The sequence below is a fragment of the Triturus cristatus genome, chromosome 8 (genome assembly GCF_964204655.1).
Source record: "Triturus cristatus chromosome 8, aTriCri1.1, whole genome shotgun sequence".
Lineage (NCBI taxonomy): Eukaryota > Metazoa > Chordata > Amphibia > Caudata > Salamandridae > Triturus > Triturus cristatus.
Window position 1 is genome coordinate 1,200,662,601 of NC_140591.1, and position 20,767 is coordinate 1,200,683,367.

Genomic DNA, 20,767 nt, shown 5'->3' on the forward strand with positions numbered 1-20,767 from the left:
AAATGAATTTCTAACACTGAAGATCGATCATTTTTGGTTTATCTTGGCTGGATTTGAGTTTGACTGATTTTCAAAATGTCTGTGAGCTGGAGATGAAGTTTCTTTTGTTGTTTTTGGCCTCTACTAATCCTCATATTTTTTGTTTTTTTCTCTTCCAGTAAAGGCTTTCGGCGTTTTCGCATTCTTAACAAATTTGATTAGGATGAGAGTCCATGGCTTAGTTGCCTCAACCTCTATCACCATTTAATGTGTCCTTTCTAGATTTATTTTTATTGCTTTAGCAGAAAAAATATTATTTCACTATCGTGGTCAATAAGGCAACTCAAACATTGCATCTCCCTGGTTCATCCTTCTTTCTTGAGGATGCATTCTGCTCCTTAGTTATGCATCCTTATCAAATTATCAGCCATATATTTTCCCACCTCCACCTTCCAATACATGTAGTCGAATAAGCAAGGTTTATGGGAACAAAGGTATTTGCATTATGTAGCATCAAACCACTTTGATGAAGTGTGTCAGCAATTTTGTAATGTGGATGTGGAGAATCCTGTGGGGCAAGAGCAGTTCCATTCCTGCTACTCTTAGACCCATGGACAACCCGAAAATCTTAAAGGGCTGGCCTACCCCTCAACTGTAACAAGATCGCACTGTATCCCAAAGTGCACGCACAGTAACATTGAGAGCAAGAAAACCTTGGTGTTTGGCCACTACATGCCAGATGGTGCGGGAGGCTGGCTGATACACACCATGTCATAACTCATGGAATAATAGCACAGAGAGCCACAGCACCTGGAATCGAGGTCCTTTGTGATGGTAGAGTGATCTAGAGAAAGATATCATATCATTGAGGGCACCCCACTTTGGTTATAGGGTAGAGAGATAAATGGATCGCGGTCTAGGGTTGGTCTCATAGGAGGTTTATTTGGCCTGAACAGTATGCCACTAAAGGAGTGTAAAAACAAAGAGATGGAAGAACGGGTGTACTTCATCCCTGGAGAGCCCCATCACCTCAACAACTTCTGGGAGGGAAGTGCTATGAACCAGCACTGGGTTGTTAACCTTACACAGGGGGTAGGGGGTGGGATTGGGGAGGAGTTGGAAGGGGGAGCAGATCCATGATCTTCAGAGGAATGTGAAGGACTCCTCTATCAGGAGTATTGGCTGATGGTTTTCTCAACTGAGTCCACACTTGAGGAAGTTAATGGAAGAGTCCAGCAGAATAAGCAGAAACTTGTGGGAATTGATAGGTGCCTATACATATCAGAGAACCAGGTGCATTCTGGAATGGATGTGATGTGATAAACAAGAGGACTTTAAAAAATGTGCTGTTTATGCCATGGCTCACCTTGAAAAGGAGTTTGAGATGCTGGACTATGTGGCCAGGGCCACACGTCCATGAATCCTGGATACACTGGCTTAGGGAGAATATATTAAGGAGGTCAATACTGTTTCTGAATTCAATGGTGCATGATAAAGCCATGGGCTTGGGTCAACAGAGCATTCTGACTGCAGGCTAGGGGTCCAGAGGAGAGACCGGGCTGAAGCTATTGTTATGGAATTGGGGTGTCCACAATACTGAGAAGCTATTACCTAAGTGGCTATCAAACTATGAGTCTTAGCATAGAGGTTGTAATACTTTGCTCTTTCCAGCCTTAACGCAGAAGAGCACAGACCAGTTTGAAGGACTACCAAACAATGAAGAAAGAATTGTTGGTGGTGGGTTATGAGACTCGCTCTGCGTCCCAGCCAAACTTGGAGTTCATTGTGAGTGAAGGATTATGTTTTCATAGACCCACAGGTCCCAATCAGTGTTAAAGAGAACAAAAAGAACTTCCAAAATAAAATGGTTGATACGCTTTCTGAAACTAGCTAACATCTGGGATGAAAGGGCTAGAAGCTCCTGTCTGGATTCCTCAAGGTTAGAGAAGATCAATATCGGACTGTAGAAAGTATGTTCTTTACAGGATTGATTCAAGCAAATCTCTTCTTCCCTTGCCTATAATTGCATTTGGCAGAGATCCAGTATGAAATGTGGTTCCTACTTATGGTATGGTCAGTCTGTCTGAAGACAAGTCATCAACAGTAGGAGGGTAGGAAGAGGTTGTAAGTGTTGTATCCAAAGTGGAGTGGAGAGGCTTAGGATCGGTGAGTCCTCTGAATCATTAATTGAAAACCTATTTAATAATGTATCCTAGGCTCTCAACAGCTCTGTTGTTCCCCAGCTAATCCATGCTGTTTAAATATAAATATACCTATGTATATGCCTACTTTCAGGATACAAATGGGATACTTCACCCTTCCAGCGCCTTGAGACCCTCACATGTGAGTAGTGCGCTTCACAAATCCCTGATTGATGATTATTCTCCCACAGGTAAATTATTTTTCAAAAAGTGCAGGTACTTCTCCTAAAATGGCACTTGAGTCAGTACCGCCACAAGTATGCAGTATATGCAGCTGTGCTTGGAACATCTTTTGTAGAAAAGCGCAAAGGATTAGGGCTACATGAACCAGCTCTTTCCCAAGGAAGATACATCGATGTCAATCCTGGCCCCGGTTGTGTTGGCGCGTGAGCCTCCAGATTGCATGATGTTCATGGAATTTCAGGACTCCTCTTTTCACATTCCAGTGAGCCACTACTAACATAGGCTTCTCAAGTTCAAGGTTGCAGGAGAGCTATCGGAGCACAGTACTACCCTTTGGCCTAATGTCTGTGCACTGAGTATTCAACAAGATAATGATGGTATTTGTTGAGATTCATGTATGATACATAGGGATCCGGGACTGTCCTTTCTATGTGATTGTCTCATGAAGGTGGAATATCCTTCCCAGATATTGGCTCATCTTAAACTCATCTGCAATGTTTTGCAGAGTGTGGTTCTCTCTTAACGTCTCATGGTCTTTCTTGACTCAACTTTGATATTCCCACTTGATCGTAGCAGTCCTGGATACTGTTCAGGAAAGGCTTTTCTGTCCCCATGAAAATATTTGCCATTTGCCACTCAGTCCAGCTGTTTTAGCAGAACACTTGTCTTCCTAAGCCTTCCCTGTCCTCTGGCTTTCTATATTTTCCTGGTGACTTACACCTACCCCTACTTTAAGGGTTTGTCATGGAGCCTGAGACTGTTGGCATGTACCGAATTTTCCGCATTCCTTTCCCCCACAGGGAATTACAACACAATTGTAATGACCACGTTGTAATTCCCTGCGGGGAAAAGTATTCGTGGTAAACTATTTTTACCGTATGTACCATGGGCAATCTCCTTGATTTAATCTCTCTGGAACTTTTGTTGCACTTAATCCTTAGCGACTTCAGTTCTTGCTCTTGCTTCCTCATACCCTTCATCTCCGTCTGGCACTAATACATATTCAGTCTTATGTAGCAGAGAAAATAGACTTTAGGAGCTATGGGAGAAAGAACCATGAAATAGGGCAGAACTCACTCCTTCTGATATTGTAAGCTTAGGCTTGAAGCCCCTTGCTTGTGCCTTTTTCACCTTTATGTAAGTAAGTAAGTAATTTTTTATTAGCATAGTTAATTAAAACCATTGCAGTTCATCCTTAGAAAAAATAAAACACTAATGTGTACACAATACATTATTCATCACTTAAGTAAAACTACATTCACATAAAACTATATTTATAATTGCTTTCAAAAAATTCATAAAATTTAATGTGTTGATAGAATTAAAATAATAAACGTATTATTCTAAATGTCCTCTATGATTTATGGCAAGGGGACAAGTTCCAGTATACACTCTTCTTCCACCTTCCATAATTGATGCTTTATAGATAGGATTCTGCGTAGTTTAAGAACCTCTACAAACATGCCGGTAAGTCAATTTTCTGCATTTTTATTTCTACCTCCTTCAAAAACTTCACCGGGCTACAATTCAGCTGCGGGTCACTAGGTGTAAAGCAGGCAAGAACTGCCTGTCTTCGTGAGCGTATTCCACGCTGATTGAAGTGGTGTTTCAACAACCGTTTCCTTTCCGCCAACAGCTTCTCACAGGAGCACAGCAGATGTTCCATGTCTTCAGACGCCTTGCCACATAGGCGGCAGAGGGAGCCCCCATTAACCCTCAGCCACTGCGGGAAATGGTGTGTGCATGGTAACACGCCCAGTCTGTATTTGAGGAATTTCAATTTTATGTAACGTGAATACCCGAGGTCAAGATAACTCTGGTGGCCTTGTTTGGAGTAGGAGTTTAGAATGATCCATCCATGTGACCTCTTTGCAACACACGCTTTATCTTCAATCCATGAGAGATATTTTGTTGTTCTCTTTACTATTCTTTTGATTGTAGTATGATCGGTAGGGGTATTCCACAGCTCCTGTAACCCTAGATTCACTAGGCTGTTTTTCAAGTATTTGGCGGCTGGCGATGCCGGATACCGTTCTAATTCTGACCATAAGTAGCTATTTAAGGTTCCTTTATTTGCCTTACGGACCTTGTCCCAAGTCATTATGTATGCACCTTGTCTTGCTAAAGACTGCTTCTGTCCTCCAAATTCCAGCCTGAGTTGGGCCGGAGAGGTTTGATTTGGCAAGCTGAATATGGTTCTGTATGCTGAAGCCACAGTTCTATCTAGGGTCGCCGCATCCCTACCTCTCTGTACTACTCTCCCATAGGTGATTGTGGGCAGTAGTTTATAACTTGTGCCAGGGGCAAGAGAGAGGGACTGGTGAGCTTGCCGTTTAATTTTTTTAATGAAATAGATATCGCAATGCCTTTTCCTCTAATGCTTGCTTTCTGAATGGTAAATTGGCCGCTAATGTCAATTTTTACTCCCAGGTACTTGTACACTGTTGTGTCTACAATACGGTTGTTGTTCCAGAACCAGTCATAGTTGGTTTTCCCTTTTTTATTGATTGACATAGTTTGTGTCTACTGTAGATTTATCGTCAGTTGATTATCATCCGAGTACAACCGAGTTACATCTATGAGATTTTGTAGCCCTGTTTTTGTTTGACTGATTAGCACTATGTCATCCGCATATAATAATGATGGTAATATTTGACCTCCTAATTTCGGAGCATGGGAGTTACAGTTATTTAAGATCGGAATTAGATCACCTAAGAACAGATTAAAGAGGGTTGGGGCCAAGACACATCCCTGTTTTAAGCCCTTGTTAGTTGGGATGCGTCTGGACAGACGAGATCCATCACCCAGCTTCACCTGTATCCAGGTGTCACTATGAAGGTTGATAAGTAGATCTAGCAGGGGCCTCGGGATCCCCCACTTATTCAGTTTAGACCACAGGAAGTTCCGATTGATATGATCAAAGGCTGCCTTATAGTCAATGAAGCACAGATGGATTGGCATTTTGATAGTTTTGACTTTATCGATTAACAGGCCCATAGTCAAGATGTTCGTTGTTGTCCCAACAGTTTTAGCAAAACCTGTTTGGTTTACAGGAATTAAGGAGTTTTCTGTAGCCCAGGACTGTAATTCTTCCAAGAGGATCCCGGCAAAGTACTTAGCCTCATTGTCCATGAGGGCAATCAATCTGTAGTTGCTTGGTTGTGATTTATCCCCCGATTTGAGTATAGGAGAGATAATTGAGCCTTTCCAGGAGTCAGGTAATATATTAAACTGTATTATTTCGTTGAATAGTGGCGCTAATGCTCCAGCCCATTCCCTATCACTGTTTGTAAAGGATGGGAGGTATACCGTTCGGGCCTGGTGCCCCTTCTCTTCTTCCCTTTTTAATTTGTCGCGTGATTATTTTTGTATATTTATCTCTCTTATATTCATAATTATATTGCCACATGCTTGTTTATGAGAAGTTTCACACAGTGTTGTTGGTTTATTGCCCTCGTTTCCTATCTCAAAGGCAGAGGCCTTTTGTTGTGTAAAATGATCTTTAAGATACTTGAACCATGCATCTTCACTAATGTTAGAGGATACTCCATCATGCACAGGATTTAAAAAGGAATTGATTGATTTCCAGAATTTCGCCCCATCGTTCTGTTTTATGTCGGCCTGTAGTTTTGCCCATAAGCTATCCTCCATTTCTTTATTTGCTATCCACTTTGTTTTTTTTAGAGAGGCCTTCAGTTTCCGTAAGCGGTCTTGTTTCACCGTGTCACTGTTCTGCTTGGGTTTTCGGATCAGATAGAACCCGCTCATCAGAGCCTCTCTAACCCAGTCAGAACGTTACCCTCTCCCCAGGGCCTATTCACAACAAGTAACCACAGATATATACCACCTAAGGACAGGGAATTCCTAATATATATATATATATATATACACATATATATATATATATATATCTCTAGACCTCTTACAATACAAGTGGCGGCCTCGCGGTCCCAGACGGACCCAGGACTTCCTACCCAGACGGCAGCCTCAGCCTCGCGGTCCCAGACGGACCCAGGACTTCCTACCCAGACGGCAGCCTCAGCCTCACGGTCTCAGACGGACCCAGGACTTCCTACCCAGACGGCAGCCTCAGCCTCGCGGTCCCAGACGGACCCAGGACTTCCTACCCAGACGGCAGCCTTAGCCTCACGGTCCCAGACGGACCCAGGACTTCCTACCCAGACGGCAGCCTCAGCCTCGCGGTCCCAGACGGACCCTGGACTTCCTACCCAGACGGCAGCCTTAGCCTCACGGTCCCAGACGGACCCAGGACTTCCTACCCAGACGGCAGCCTCAGCACAAGTTCATCCTATGATTACCATAACATACAACAAGGGACTATTTATCAGATCACACAAGAACTGCCAGTTTGAGCACAACCTGTTCTCTGGTTCGAGGGGCTCCTCTCTCCCTTATTCAGTTACCACTTACCTGATCAGGGTTAACATCTGTTCATGTCAAGTCACAGCTGACTAGAAGAATAGGCTACCCTCTTATACAAGAACACGCAGCACATGTTGATTCACTACAAACTGGGTATTTTATTATTCATTACATACGCAATCACATAACATTACTATGTAACACATAACCTGCAAAGAAAAATGAAAGATTAGGTTGTACACTCTAATAAGAAAGGGGTCGACATCACCTTAGTCGTGTGTAGCCTGCACTCAATGGTCATCTAGGTTCCCTTCTCGTCTGTGCCTCGGCTCGTCTGAAAGTCACACCTCCGCAGTCACGGATCTATTCCCTCCTCCCTTCTCCGAGTCACTGGGACCTCTTCCTCATCGGCTACTCTCTCCTCTCTGGTTATTCCGCCTTCCAGTTTGTCGTCTGTCTTCCCTGGAATAAGTAGTAGCTTTACTGCTAACGGCTAGATGCCGCCTACGGGCTGAAGTAAGTGCACCGTATCTGCCTCAGACTTTTACTAATATAGAGGTGCATTTCCTCATGGAAAATTCCGGCCCGTAACCTGCCGCCCACCAAATTCTTGTACCTCCCCGTACCAAGGACACGTTCCCAGCCGGCCGGCCTGATGTAGTGTCTTCGGCATGAAGAAAAATACAATCCTTCGATAAGGGCTGGCCTGAACCGGTTCTCTCCAAGCGAATAACACCTCATAACTAAAACATCACCCTTAACCTAGAAGCATCTCAAGCTGCCGGAGCAGAAAGAAAGATGAAGTCTCTCCCGTTTGAGGCCTACCAGGCCTGAATTCAGCACGGCTCCATGAAATACCCTCACTACAGGACAGGTTATCCCTAATACTAACAAATCTATCCCCTAGGATATGTGTGCAAGCCCTGATCTATGGGGAAGAACACAGGATCATGTCGAAGTGCCTAGTAAATAGGCTCCATTCACTACTCTAACCCTTAGACTTGGATGGTAAGAGACTGAAGTCACAAAAAATCACCCGTCAACACAATAGGGCCGGGAAAATCAAGCAGTACAGTCACTTGGAGAGTACCTAAGTTGACGCATTATTTGGTAGATACATTTCTTTATACATTTTATCTTCACTTGATGTTCCTTTGTAAGCGAGGTCATGTTTTTATCTGTCCATCTTAATTCAAGTTTCAGTGTTGTGGAGTAGCCTGCCATTATTTTTGTAAAGCACTCCCATTTCTAGACTTCACCTTTGTGATTTTCCACTTTTTTATACTTTTTTTAAAATTGGAGAATCAAAACAATAAATCATAACAGAAGCAAGTACTGCATTTTTTTCCACTTTATCCAGGCACATTTCAGTATGTGAATCCTTATGAAGGGTTTTAGCACTAGGAGTACAGGAACTACTCATGGTGAGTAACATACTATTTTACCACTTTGTACCTGTAAGTTGTTAAAAATCTTCCTTTATGTGGTTATAATGCCATGTTTTGTGGTCATTTTCTCCACTGTCTGTGCACACACAATATTCATACATATTAATTTCAACCCATTGCAGGTAATACTGACTTCAGGTTACTATGCTGTGTTCAGAGTCAAGTTAATTGCAAAAGAACTGGAAGGAACGTATGATGGTGCTATTCAAATCACAACGGATTATGAGGTAATCATCTTCACATAGTGGTCTGTAAGTCTGTTAATCTGTACCTGTGGAATTTGCCATTAAGATGTCGCTTTCAAGATGTTATGAAAACACATTTATTATGAACACCTTTGTGTATGTTTTGTATGCATTCAAATCATCGGGGTAAAAGGTGACTAGAGTCTGAACCCACATTTATGAACATAAGTTGTCTGCTCCTGAGCCTACAAATGCAGAGTGGGCATCAGAAGATGGAACAAATGTGTGCCTAGTTCCTCCACTCTGTCTTGATTTTGTGCTAGATCATAGGAGGGCTGGGGCACCACAATTGAAAACAAGGCCTGGAAAGTGGTGCGTTTGTGACAAAGGATCACTTTGGCACCATTTTACATTAGAGAAACACATGGCCAGCCACCTCAGTCAGTCCTTGATCACTATATGCGCTTGTCACGGTTCATGAATAAGGGTTTTGTAACTTCTCTTTAAACTGGCAATGAACTTATGACAGACCATCTGTCGAAGCCAAAGTCCTAATTGCACTATGCTCTGTGCTAACCAGGCTGTTTCATAGCTTATGTAGATGTGACCTCTTAGTCTCTCATCTTTTGATTACACTCTTCCTGCTGTTTACTAAAACAATTAACAAGTCTAGTTTATATGGATTTATACTTACTGAAAAGTAACAAATGTCTGCTGCCTTCCTCTTCCAAAATGAAGGGTCTGTTATTGGCAATGATGCAGCTAGCAAACATGCTTCACAGTAGACCGGCATAGGTCAATAACATTTCTATTAAATTGCTCATTGTGAATATTGAACCATTTTGGCTTTAAATGCGATTATGGCATTTTAGCACTAAAGCTACCAATATTATGAAGATGTTCTCTCTAAAACAGAACTGCTCTGTTACGATTACATTACCACATTACATTACTACATTACAGAGTATATCGAGAAACAATATTTTACAATGTATAGTAATCATGCTAAATACAATAGATTTTTAGAGTAACCATCCCATAAGCTGCAATACAAGCATGTAAAAGGTTTTTTTAAACTTTTTTAAAAAAAAGATGTTCAGAGCATTTATGACTAAAGGAAGGATAGGTAACCACGACACAGTAAGACAGGAAAATCGAAAACACAATGGAAGTCATAGTGCATTTACTGTTGGAGAAAGATCTACGAAAGTGTGTTCATTGCTCAATGCTACCTGGAGAGAAAAAGACCCGCCCTCCCACATCTTTTGTGCAAAACGTTGTGAGAATTCTAAAGCAAACTACACATCATAATGTCTAAAAAAAAATATATATATATATACCTAGGGTGAAAAAAATCAGTGGTTGCTTGAGGATGGTGGCATGTCCAGATTTGACTTGCCAATAGCATACCCAGGAAACCTTTCTAATAAGCTACATTTATTCACCATGGCTGACCAGTTTCATAGTAGAAGAAAAAATAATATAGGCATTACGATGAAAAAAAAAGAATCAAAACAAATAGGAGCAGATCATTTAACTGTAATGTCTGAGGAAAGACCACAGGAGAAAGGGAACACATTTTTGTTAATATTTTAAGAAGGTGAAAAGATTGTCTTGGTGCCACTGACTGAGCCTCTGTGATTAAGGACTCTTATTAATCTCACCTAATTGTATTGCATGTATGCCCTTATCACTCCCTAGTCTGAATCAAATAAAACAATACACAAGATGTGAATAAATAAGTTTAGAAGCATCTTTCACGTTCACAACATATTTTTTACACTGTGGTTTATTTGGTGTATTCATAGGGGCTTTGATATTAAATTTTGTTTATGTGATGGATAGGGTTTGTGTTTTAAAACATTTAGAATAATTAATTGCAAAAATGAACATGCAAAAGATCACTTTGAAAATCCATAATGTGGAGATGCATGAAAGTGAAGTGACTGATCGGGATAATAATTCATTTCAATTATAGGGTAAAAACATATTGGGCCACAAAACCCCACTCTTGTATGCAATAGCTCTTCTGTTCATTTCTGGCTAGCAGCCATTTTGGCTTTTTCTTTGCTTCAGGGGTAGAGTTGATTGGTAGGGTTGCAGGAAGCTGTGTTCTCCAAGGCTAGGTACAAGGGGAATGTGACTTTGCCCAAAGTCACATTATGGCAGTGGTGTTCTCCCTTTTACCATACTTATTTTTGTTGCATTTTTTGTGTTGTGCTGCACTTGTCTAGGAATCTGCATCATGACTCCGCATATAATGCATGAAATACATTGTGATTCTAAAATCTCTTTTTACAGATATTAACAATTCCTGTAAAGGCAGTGGTTGCTGTAGGATCATTGTCCTGCTCACCAAAACGCATCACCCTTCCTCTGTCTTTTCCAGTAAGTTACATTTCTTTTAAATAATGTTTGTAGAGTTATTGTAATTTTGAGGACAAATGTTATGAATGTATTTAGGACCGAGAAAAGTTCATACTGGAACATTACAGTTCAGTTGACCTTGCCAGTGACCTCTCTTGCGGAATAAGTCAACTGCTTTACACATCTGTAAACACCCCACACAATCGCCCCACCTTTTCCCTGTGTCTCCCAGCATGACTCACCCATTTACCCCTGACACCCTCTACCATCTCAGTCAGATAACGTTTGTTCCCTCTGCTCACCTTCCTCCAAGTTTCTGGCTTCAGGTATAGTTATGTGGGCCACTTTCCTTCCAGCATTTTTATATCAATCTATTTTTTAGCGTGGCACAATGTCCTGGTCTTCAGTTTTGTTGCAGCATCCTTAGCTATGTAATTCATGCCACGTCTGTTTCTGTCTTATGTTTATCTAAAAAGGTAAGTGCAATAGAATCTCTGAGAAATTCACTGATGAAAAAAGCCACACTGTTTTTTCTACCTACAATATACCTTTTAGTTCCAGATTCAATTCTCGCCCAAATCTGAGTTTTCACCAGCTACAGAACAATATATCGAATATATATACATATATTTTTTAATAAAACAGATCTCTCAATAGAGATTTGCAGTGATAAAGCAATTAAATCAGGCATCTCTGCCTTAACATTGGCTATCACAAACCTCCTCGATACTTCACTTGTCAAAGTTCCCCAAAGAACAAAGCAAGCCATCATCAACTCTTCACAGAGGATCACCTGCGGACCCAAGATGTTACCCAAGTATTGACCCAGCTCAGGACTAAATTGTTACTTTTGTAGTATATTGTCACCAAACAAACTACTCACCTGGAGAAATTCTTCTTACTGAATTATTTTCAGTGTAGCTTCCCACCTTGCTGTGGCACAGAATCTGTACTGCTAAACATGAGAGAGCACCACATCCTGGCTTAGGATAATGGTCATGCCTGTGTTTGTCGCCTGCTTAACTTATTTGCTACACTTGTTACCATTGTCCATAATATTTGCTTGTTTACCTGACTGAATATGCTGATCTAAATGTCTTCTTCTAAGCAGTCACCTTGATTACATATGAGGCTCCCAAAGGTTGTACTGTCAAGCTTACCATTCAGATCTCTGTCAGTCTAGAAAGAGAGCTCATTAAGTCATGTTACCAATTCAGGCATGGATGGAATTAAATGTACTTAGCCTAAACAACCCAAAAATCTGAAACTACCCTATTAGGTCAGTGGAAACATTCACACCTTCCTCTTGTTTTGCCAAAATCAGTGAAACTTTTCCACACTCCACCTCTTAATGTTTGACACTTGGAAGTCAAATTTGACAAAGATCTACACAACAATATAAAGTTGTCACCAAGAATACCTTTGACCGTCTAGGGCTGCTAAGTGGCTTATTGGTTAATCATTTTTCTCTAAAATTGATTTGACTTTGTACAGGTAACTTCCTGCACTCTACTATAGTAGCATGTACACTGGGCACCCTGAGAATACTCTAGTCTAGACAACTTACAAAAGGTCCATAACCGTGCTGCTGGATGCACTTCCGGATTTAATTCACCTCGCACGTTCGCTGTAAGGTGCACAGTGACTCCTGATAAGGAGAGACCACAATTTCAAACCCTTTGCGTAGTCCATCAATCCGTGCAAAATCTTACACGGGAATACACTAAAGCTGGCTTTTTTTACCATCTTCTTTGGCGTGTAATATCCGCTTCCTAGAACTTGCCTTTTGTTCCTTCGTGTAAGCTTAAACAACATGGAAAAAGTGCCTTACATATTCAAGATCCTGGCACATCTGAAACCTGTTCTCATATTGCTTGAAGATAACTTAGTAAGCTTCTTAAAAAACCTTGCATCTCACCTTTTCTGACTTGATTATGATGCACAGGATTTAGTAGTAGTAGTAGATTAGCTTTATTCGATTTTTGTTACATAAAATCATAAAAGCAACGATTCATATATATACATATCAATAAAAATCATTACAATAAATAACATTTAATTAAAACAGTATTAAATCAATTTCAAACGAGTTCGCTAATCTCCAAGTTACGTTTTCTAAGAACACTTTTTAAAAAACCGGACATAACCATAGTGCAGGTAGCATTTCCCAATTGCTGCAGACTAAGGAACGCAGGACGGCATTGACGACAAGCACCTTGCTTCAAGTACTGTTTGATCCACCTATTACGCTCACTCCCATATAATTTACAGAACAATACTACATTGAAGGTGGATTGTGCAGAAATACTATCACAAGGGCAAGGAGCCAGGGATCTAGACCAGTCATTTTTGGTTGGATATGTAACTAACCGATGAAATAGGTTAAACCTAAATCTTGTCAAAATGAATCGGTCGAAGCCCAGATTACACATGGTTAGATATGGCTGGATTGTGTAGGTGGTCAGTGACAATTGATGTTCACTCACTGTTTTCTTTGTTATTTCTCCTACACACCTGAGAAGTTCAAAATGGGCCATACATAACCTCTTTAATTCTGGTTTTGAAATATTCAAAATTGAAGCTGGGATGCTGAAAAACTCTGGCCTTGGATATCAGTAAATATTTTCCTGATATACTCAAGCCAGGGTATACTCTTGGCGTTATCTAGGCCCATGACATCTTTTATTATTTCCTGATTTAAACCAAGGGCCACTGAGACCCATACTCTGCGCCAGAGTAGGACAGGTTGAAGTTTAATCAGGTCGGATATATAATCCATCCCCAATTCCTGATGGCAATTAAAGACTGAGGTACCTTTCGGTAGAGCTAATAAGTATCTAAAAAAATTATTTTCTTCAACTTGTATCGCCGATGTATCCTGGTACCCCCAGATCCCTGCCCCATATAACACAACACTTCTGCATTTAGATTTATAAATCTTTAGCTTGAACTCAGGGGGTCTTTTGCCAAGCTTAGCGGCGAAGTTCTTTAATGCTCCTATGGTGCGTTTAAAGGATAGGGTCCTATTCTTGACCTCAGGCCCCCAGGAGCCGGAACCCTCAATTATAACCCCGAGGTATGGAAAAGTTTTGGTATGCTCTATTACAAGCCCCGACGCTCTAAGATTTTTACAGCTTGGACAAGCCTTACCACACTGCATCACATATGATTTTTTTGCATTTATCATAAGGCCCCTTTCTTCCATAAAGTCAAGATATTTTGTAAGGGCTTTCTTTGCTACGACCATTGTTCTCGCCATTAGTACCGCGTCATCCGCGTACAGAAGCGATACAATTGACTTGTTGCCGTACTTTGGGGAGTCTATTTTACAAACGCCCAGTCCCTCCTCAAGTTTATTCGTATAAAGGGTAAAAAGAAAGGGAGCCAGTACACACCCTGGTCTTACCCCTTTTTCTATCCTGAAGGGGCCAGTGCACTCCCCTCTCAGCCCAAATCTAACTTTGGCCGTTGCCCCTGAATAAAGTTGCCTTAGAAAGAGTACAATGGCAGGATCGACTTCCATTTCCTCAAGAATTTGCCACATCTTGGCATGTATCACGCAATCAAAGGCGGCAGAGAGGTCAACAAAAATGGCGTATAATTGTCCTTCCTTATCCCGAGTGTATGTGGCTTGTAACAAAACAAAATTTAGGACCTGCTCTACCGTGCCCATCCCTTCACGAAAACCATACTGTACAGGGCTCAAAATATCATGTTCCTCGGCCCACAGTTGCAATTTATTTAAGACCACCTTCCCCGCTATTTTCATGAGGGAGTCTAATAAAGAAATAGGTCTATAATTAGATGGGCAGTCCCTGTCCCCCTTTTTGTATATCGGTATTATGACCGATTCCGACCAGGTACCGATAAAGCCTATGGCACAACAAGCCTGTAGGACCCGGGTACAAAGTGGGGCCCACAAATCTATATTTAATTTATAAATATCATTAGGGATCCCATCCGGTCCCGGGGCTTTGTTACTTTTACTAGCTTGTAGTGCCAGCTCTACTTCCTGTAGGGTAATCCCCATGTTAATGGGGTAAAAATCACTCCCTCTCAATGAACACCCTATCAATTTGTCCTCTTTCATGGGAGACCCCTCGACATTTTTATATACCTTTGAGAAGAAATCAATCCAAGTTTTTTCATCAATAGCGATGTCCAACCTTTCTGCCTCCTTCTTGGTAAAAAAGGGTGCGTTGACTGCCTCCCAGAAGGCCCTGGTGTCTTTGCTCTGTGAGGCAGTCAGCACGTTCTGCCATGCTACTTCTTTGATTTCCTTTTTCCGCAGGCACCTTGCCTGGGTATACGCCTTCCTACAGTATCTAATTGCCTTGAGGTCCCTTGGTTTAAAGCTCAAGGCAGCCTTAAGGGCAGTATACGCCTTAGTACACCTGGAGTCAAACCAGCCCACCCCTTTATTGAGTTTGTTCCTCTGTATCCTAGTTAGATTATCCTGGATCACCCTAGTAATTCTACCAAAGGCCTCCAAGGTTTGTTCTTCTGAGGTACTCTCATCCAAACAGGACAATATATCTGTTAGAGCCCGAGTGATTATTTCTTTAAATTTCATGACCGAGTCTACGGTTCTCCACTTAAGTGTCATCCCATTGTAGCGAGCTATGGCGATATTTTGTGTCCAAGTGAGTGACTCGATAGTAATACTACTTAGCTCTCCTGTGGTTATGGTCATGCTAAGAGGGAGGTGGTCACTTAGGCCAATTGCTGGAATCACAAAGTTTTCTACACAATGTGAAAAACTATTTGACACAATCACAAAATCAATAACGGAGTGACACCCTCTAGCCAGAAATGTGGCACTAAATTCCACCTTAGGTGTACACATTAGGTTTGCAAAGCCAAGATCCAAGTTGGCCATAATATTATTTAGTACCTCTCCTTTTACTGAATGCGTAAAGGGACACCTGCTCACATTTTCCCCCCTGCCATATTCCTGAAATCCACAGCTTTCTTGGTCACAAATGTTCAAATTGAAATCCCCTACCGATACCAACATTTTGTTTTCCCCCCTCAACAAATTCTGAGTATTTAATTCCCCTTGCAGGCTACCTAGAACCTCTGCAAAAAACCCATTTTTTATGTTATTGTTGAAGTTAACTATTAAAAGCTCGACCCGCTGGTTTAAGATAACTGAGACCATCTGGTAGTAATGTGTATTACTTCTTCTTGCGATTTTAACAACTTTTAGCAGATTAGAGACATAAATACAAATCCCTCCTTTATGTCTTCCAGACAGGGAACGAACTGCTGGAGTATGAAAAGTTTTAAAACCAGGAAGATGTATCTCATTAGGTTTCTTGTACACATAAGATGTCAATGTTTTGGACAAAATCTCCCCAGATAGTATCGAGCACTTTACTCTCTAACCCACATACATTCCAGGAGACAATCCTCACTAGACCACCCTGCTCCCTGAATTTATTCTGTTTTGGCAACAATTTCTCCTTGTCGGTGTTCACCCCAAACAAATCCGGCAAGAGGACCAGCCCGACATCTTCTTGCTCATGCTTTAAATCTCTGTTATCAGTCAACATTAGGTCAGTTTCCCTCCCACCCCCAATATTGACTAACATCCCAGAAGGGTTCTCGTGGAGAGATTTTTTAATGAGTCCAAGTTCCTGTACGTTGGGGTTTATTTTCTTGTGCATTTTCCCTGTTACACTTTCCCCGTGGATTATATGATCGTGTGGGATATGTGGTACAGGAGACTTCCCCCCCTTGAGAAGTATCCATGAGTATCAATGTGACTTTATCTTTTCCACCGCCCAGTCAGTCACACTCTTTTAAACCGGAAAGGGCTATAAACCGATTTGGTCCTCCCAAAGAAGGTGTGTATCTCAGATTTCCACTTTGTGTTCGGAGTGGGTGACATAATTGTCTCTTCCTAGGATATTCCCAGGGCTGACTTAATTGTGGGTATGGTAACCTATCATCCTGATTTAGAAATGGGGACCTAAAACGGGCATTTTGTTGTTGAAATTGGAGCCTGATGCAATCATCCTGGCGTTGGACCAAGTGCCTAGAACGAACATCCTGATATTGAAATGGGGGTCTAAAATGATCATTCTGTTGTTGGAATAAGGGCCAAATGCCATCATCATGATGTTGGGAAGGGGGCCTAGAGCAATCAATCTGATAAAGAGAGGGGGGTCTAAAACAATCATTCTGTTGTTGAAATAGAGGCCTGATGACATCGTCCTGATGTTGAAAGGGGTGCCTAAAGCAATCATCGGGGCGTTTAAATAAGGGCTTGAAATTAGTTACAGGAGCCAATAGGGTTCTAGGGTAAAAATAGGGCAATTCACGTGGAGTGATTACATTACCACCATTTTGAGGGAACCAGTTTAAGATGTATCTAACTGCTCTATCATCTCTAAAATTAACAATGATGATATCCCCTGATGTGTCCTTTATTCTATGTCCCAACCAAGGAAGAGGCCTAACGTGTAATATCTCGCCGTTAATATTTGGAGGAAGTGGTCTATTTTGCCTAAGCCAAAATATAACTTTATTTTTAAGCTGGTAATAATCTTCTCTCTTATCCTCTAAAGCGGGCACTCCAGTGAGAACTACCACAAACGGAACTGCTTCCGGAGGCAGTTCTACATTGATTTCTTTTGGGACAATAACCCTATCGGGGTAATCACGGCCACTTAGTTTTTGCGTATTTTCTGAGTTATTAGGTATTACGCCTACCGCAGGGACTTTATCACTAATTCCAGCATTTTGCCGTGTTGTTTTAGAGGACATTGATTTCAAGGGTTTCGGTTTATCCTGGTTAATGGTTTTTACTCCCTTTTGAGGAGTATTGTTTAAAGATGGTTCTATAGTTGTAGGCACTATTGGAAGCTTTAGCACATCCTTCATTACCCCTTTAATTTCCCCAATTGTCTGCTCTACGTTCCCTAGCTGTTGAGCTAATCTTATTAATCTCTCAATTAATGGCAATATGAGGGATCGGATTAATTGTTCAATGCCTCCCATTAAACCAGTACAAGATGTTTCTTTTAATGGGAGGTGTGGTGGGATAGCTGTGGCAGATATTAAGGGTTCATTGTGGGAAGGGCTCTTAGAGTTACCAGAGTCAATTTGAATGATCTTATTTTTCTGTTGTCCACCCCCCCCCCCCCCCCCCCCCTTTCTCCTTTTTTTTGGCGGGGATCCTTGACGTCTCCTTTTTTTTTTTAGTGGTGGACCTTGAGGTCTGGGAGTTTTTAAAGATTTATTAGATTTTTGGACAGCCTCTACAGTTCGTAACGGGATATCTACCAGGAGTTCTACCTCTGGTATTAAATTACAAAGAGATGCAGAATCGATTGTATTCAAATCATTGCTTCCATCTGGTAGAAATGATCCATCCTGCAAAAGCAATGGGATGCTGTCATTAAGAGATACCTCAAATCCCTCAGCGTCGGGTGGTATACTTATATGCGTACTGACAAGCGGTGAAATAGCTAAGTCTAACGGGCCCAGAGAAGAACGCCTGTTCTTAATAAGTTCAACTGAACGGTGTCTCTCGGTCCGTCGCTCCGCAAGAACAATGTCCCTATCAATACCTGTAGTAGTCCTAATGACATAATTGTCTAGCGTTCCTCTATTTCCCCCCCTGACAATGAAGATTTTTCTTTAGGGGGAGTCATAATGCGTACATACACAATAGGGGACAAAATCAACCACTCTGGCTTTTAGGAATAACACCAATAGTTTTAGCAGACATACGTTAATCAGACATAGTTGTCTGTAAAGTCGTATGCAATGTTAATACAGTGTCTGCTTACTGGGGTGTTGGCCGAAAGTCCTCTCCGAAATTCAACATGTCAAGGGGTGACCCGGCCCAGCCCAGCCCAGCCTCCTCTGGCCTAGGAGAGCCCACACTTTGTCCGGGGCTTCTCCCCGCGCGCTCCCGCAATGGGTGGGATGGGCTGGTCTCCTTGCCTCGCAGTCGATTCCCACTGCCGAAAAGACACTACCACCGGCAAAGCGGAAAACGGAAAGCCAGAACTGGATCCTGGAGGGGAGAGGCCACGATCAGCGTCAGAGAGAGCACTCACGGCTCCAGCCTAGTTGAGATAGAGAAATGTTTTGCGGCCTCTGCCGTGGTAGGGAAGTGTCCTGCGGCTCCTGCCGCACCAGGAAACGACTCGCGGCCTCCGCCGCCCCAGGAAACACCTCAGTCGCACCAGGGAAATGCCTTGCGGCTCCTGCCGCCCACGGGACGTTCTCACGACTCCCGCCGCGGTAGGGTAGTGTCCTGCGGCTCCTGCCGCGATAAACGGACTCACCGCGCCCGGGTCACAAACCAGAGCCTCAGACGCTCCAAGCAGGCAGACCCCCACCACTGTTCTTTCACACTGGAAACTCGTGCCTCTATTCACTTGCTGCTCTTTTTTTACTGCTTAGCCAGGTGGTCAAAACCGCCGCGGGCTCAATTAAACAGCCGCGACCACTGTTCGCACGCCTCTGTTTCCCGTCCCGCTCACTGCAGCAGCTACTCGTTGCGAGTGCTTTCACCGGGTTGTGGTTTGTCGTCGGGGCCACGGAGGTGGCGAGGGCAGAAAGCGAAAGGCAGAGAAGCGAGAGCAGACCTCCACAAACCTCCTGACAGCGGTTCGCACTGATGGCCAATTACCGGCAAGCAGCGTATGCTCTCAAAGCAGGTTCACCTATCCTTCCCTAGTCAGGAGTAACAACCCCTGTCCTTCCTGCAGCGATCGTTTTTTGATTTGAGCTAAATAGCCTTCATTACACCATTGCCTCTGATGTTTCCTGCTCATCTAACACTAACCCATAGGGCAGATGCCCAATACCGACTTATTGATATTGTGCGACTTCACTTGCCACACATTTCCCCCTGCCTGCATACAGGGCAACCAACTTCCTACTTCCCGGAAGTCTTTAAAACAATTGACAACATAAAACGCAACACAAACTCAACATAAACCTTTGTCCTATGAAATTACCAATAAAAAAACAGACATCAAGTCAAAATGAGTAAAATTTCATCCACAGTCAAAACCCTTACTATTTTTAAACACCACAAAAACATACCTGCAAGCACATTAACAACATTTCACAACCCTATCAATACTCACACCACTCCAGCAATCTCCTTGCATCACCTTTCTAGTACTGCTTTTCCAGTCCTCATGATCTGAGATCAGGAATCGGGACTTTCATCTAACTTGGGCAATTATTTTCTAGCGCTAGGCATTAAACTAACTATGCTCCTTTTGGTGATGGCACTAACCTTAACTCTTAAGACTGATCCAGCAGTAATTACCTGGTAATTTCCCTATTCAAAACCTCATTACCTCTTGTTTACCGCTGTAAAGGGTGATATGATGGACCTTTTGATGACTGTGTTTCATCAAACAGGAGACTTTACATAAATATGAAAATTAAATGCAAACAATATTTAAGGCAATAATTAGAGTGCTGAGTTATTTTAAAGGGTTTTATTTTTAAGTCAAAAGTTAAGGTTCTCTGACTCTTTATTCATTAGTCAAATATCAATCAGGTTACAGAATTGAAAAATAGGAAAAATAGCATTAATACAGAACATATCACAGTCTGCATATAAGCATCACATATAGGAAGGGAAATGTGGCGCAAATTGTCAGTCAAAACTCTTAAAGAGTTTCTAAGAAAAGATTGAGTCTTGTAACACTAATCAATAATTAATAATGGCAAAAATCTCCCATAAAGAGAAATAAATGCATTGGACAAATACATCTTTTCAAAAGCAGTTAGTTAAAGCATGAAATGTAAAGTTTTGCACCTAAAATTTAAACCTGTTCTGATCCTTTCAGCTCTCTCTGTGCTGGTCTGTCTCTCTGTCTCAGACTGCAAAATAGCCCCCACAAACGCAGCCCCTCCTTCTCTCTCCTCCCCGTCTCTGTGTCCAACACAGAAGCTGGGCCTGGCCCTCAGGAAAAAATGAGCACAAAAAAAGCTACCCCTCCCACTTGTAAGCCACATTTCAAGCAAATGTCCACATGCT

At 42.1% G+C, this 20,767-nt stretch overlaps 1 protein-coding gene across 1 annotated transcript in view; it reads left to right on the forward strand.

The window, feature by feature from the left end:
- Positions 1 to 20,767, forward strand: part of TMEM131 (transmembrane protein 131) — a 943,143-nt gene that overhangs the window by 454,848 nt on the left and 467,528 nt on the right. The window contains exons 18-19 of the mRNA XM_085622890.1: positions 8,317 to 8,421; positions 10,681 to 10,767. Of these exons, the coding sequence (XP_085479016.1) occupies positions 8,317 to 8,421; positions 10,681 to 10,767 (192 nt within the window). The remainder of the gene's footprint in view (positions 1 to 8,316; positions 8,422 to 10,680; positions 10,768 to 20,767) is intronic.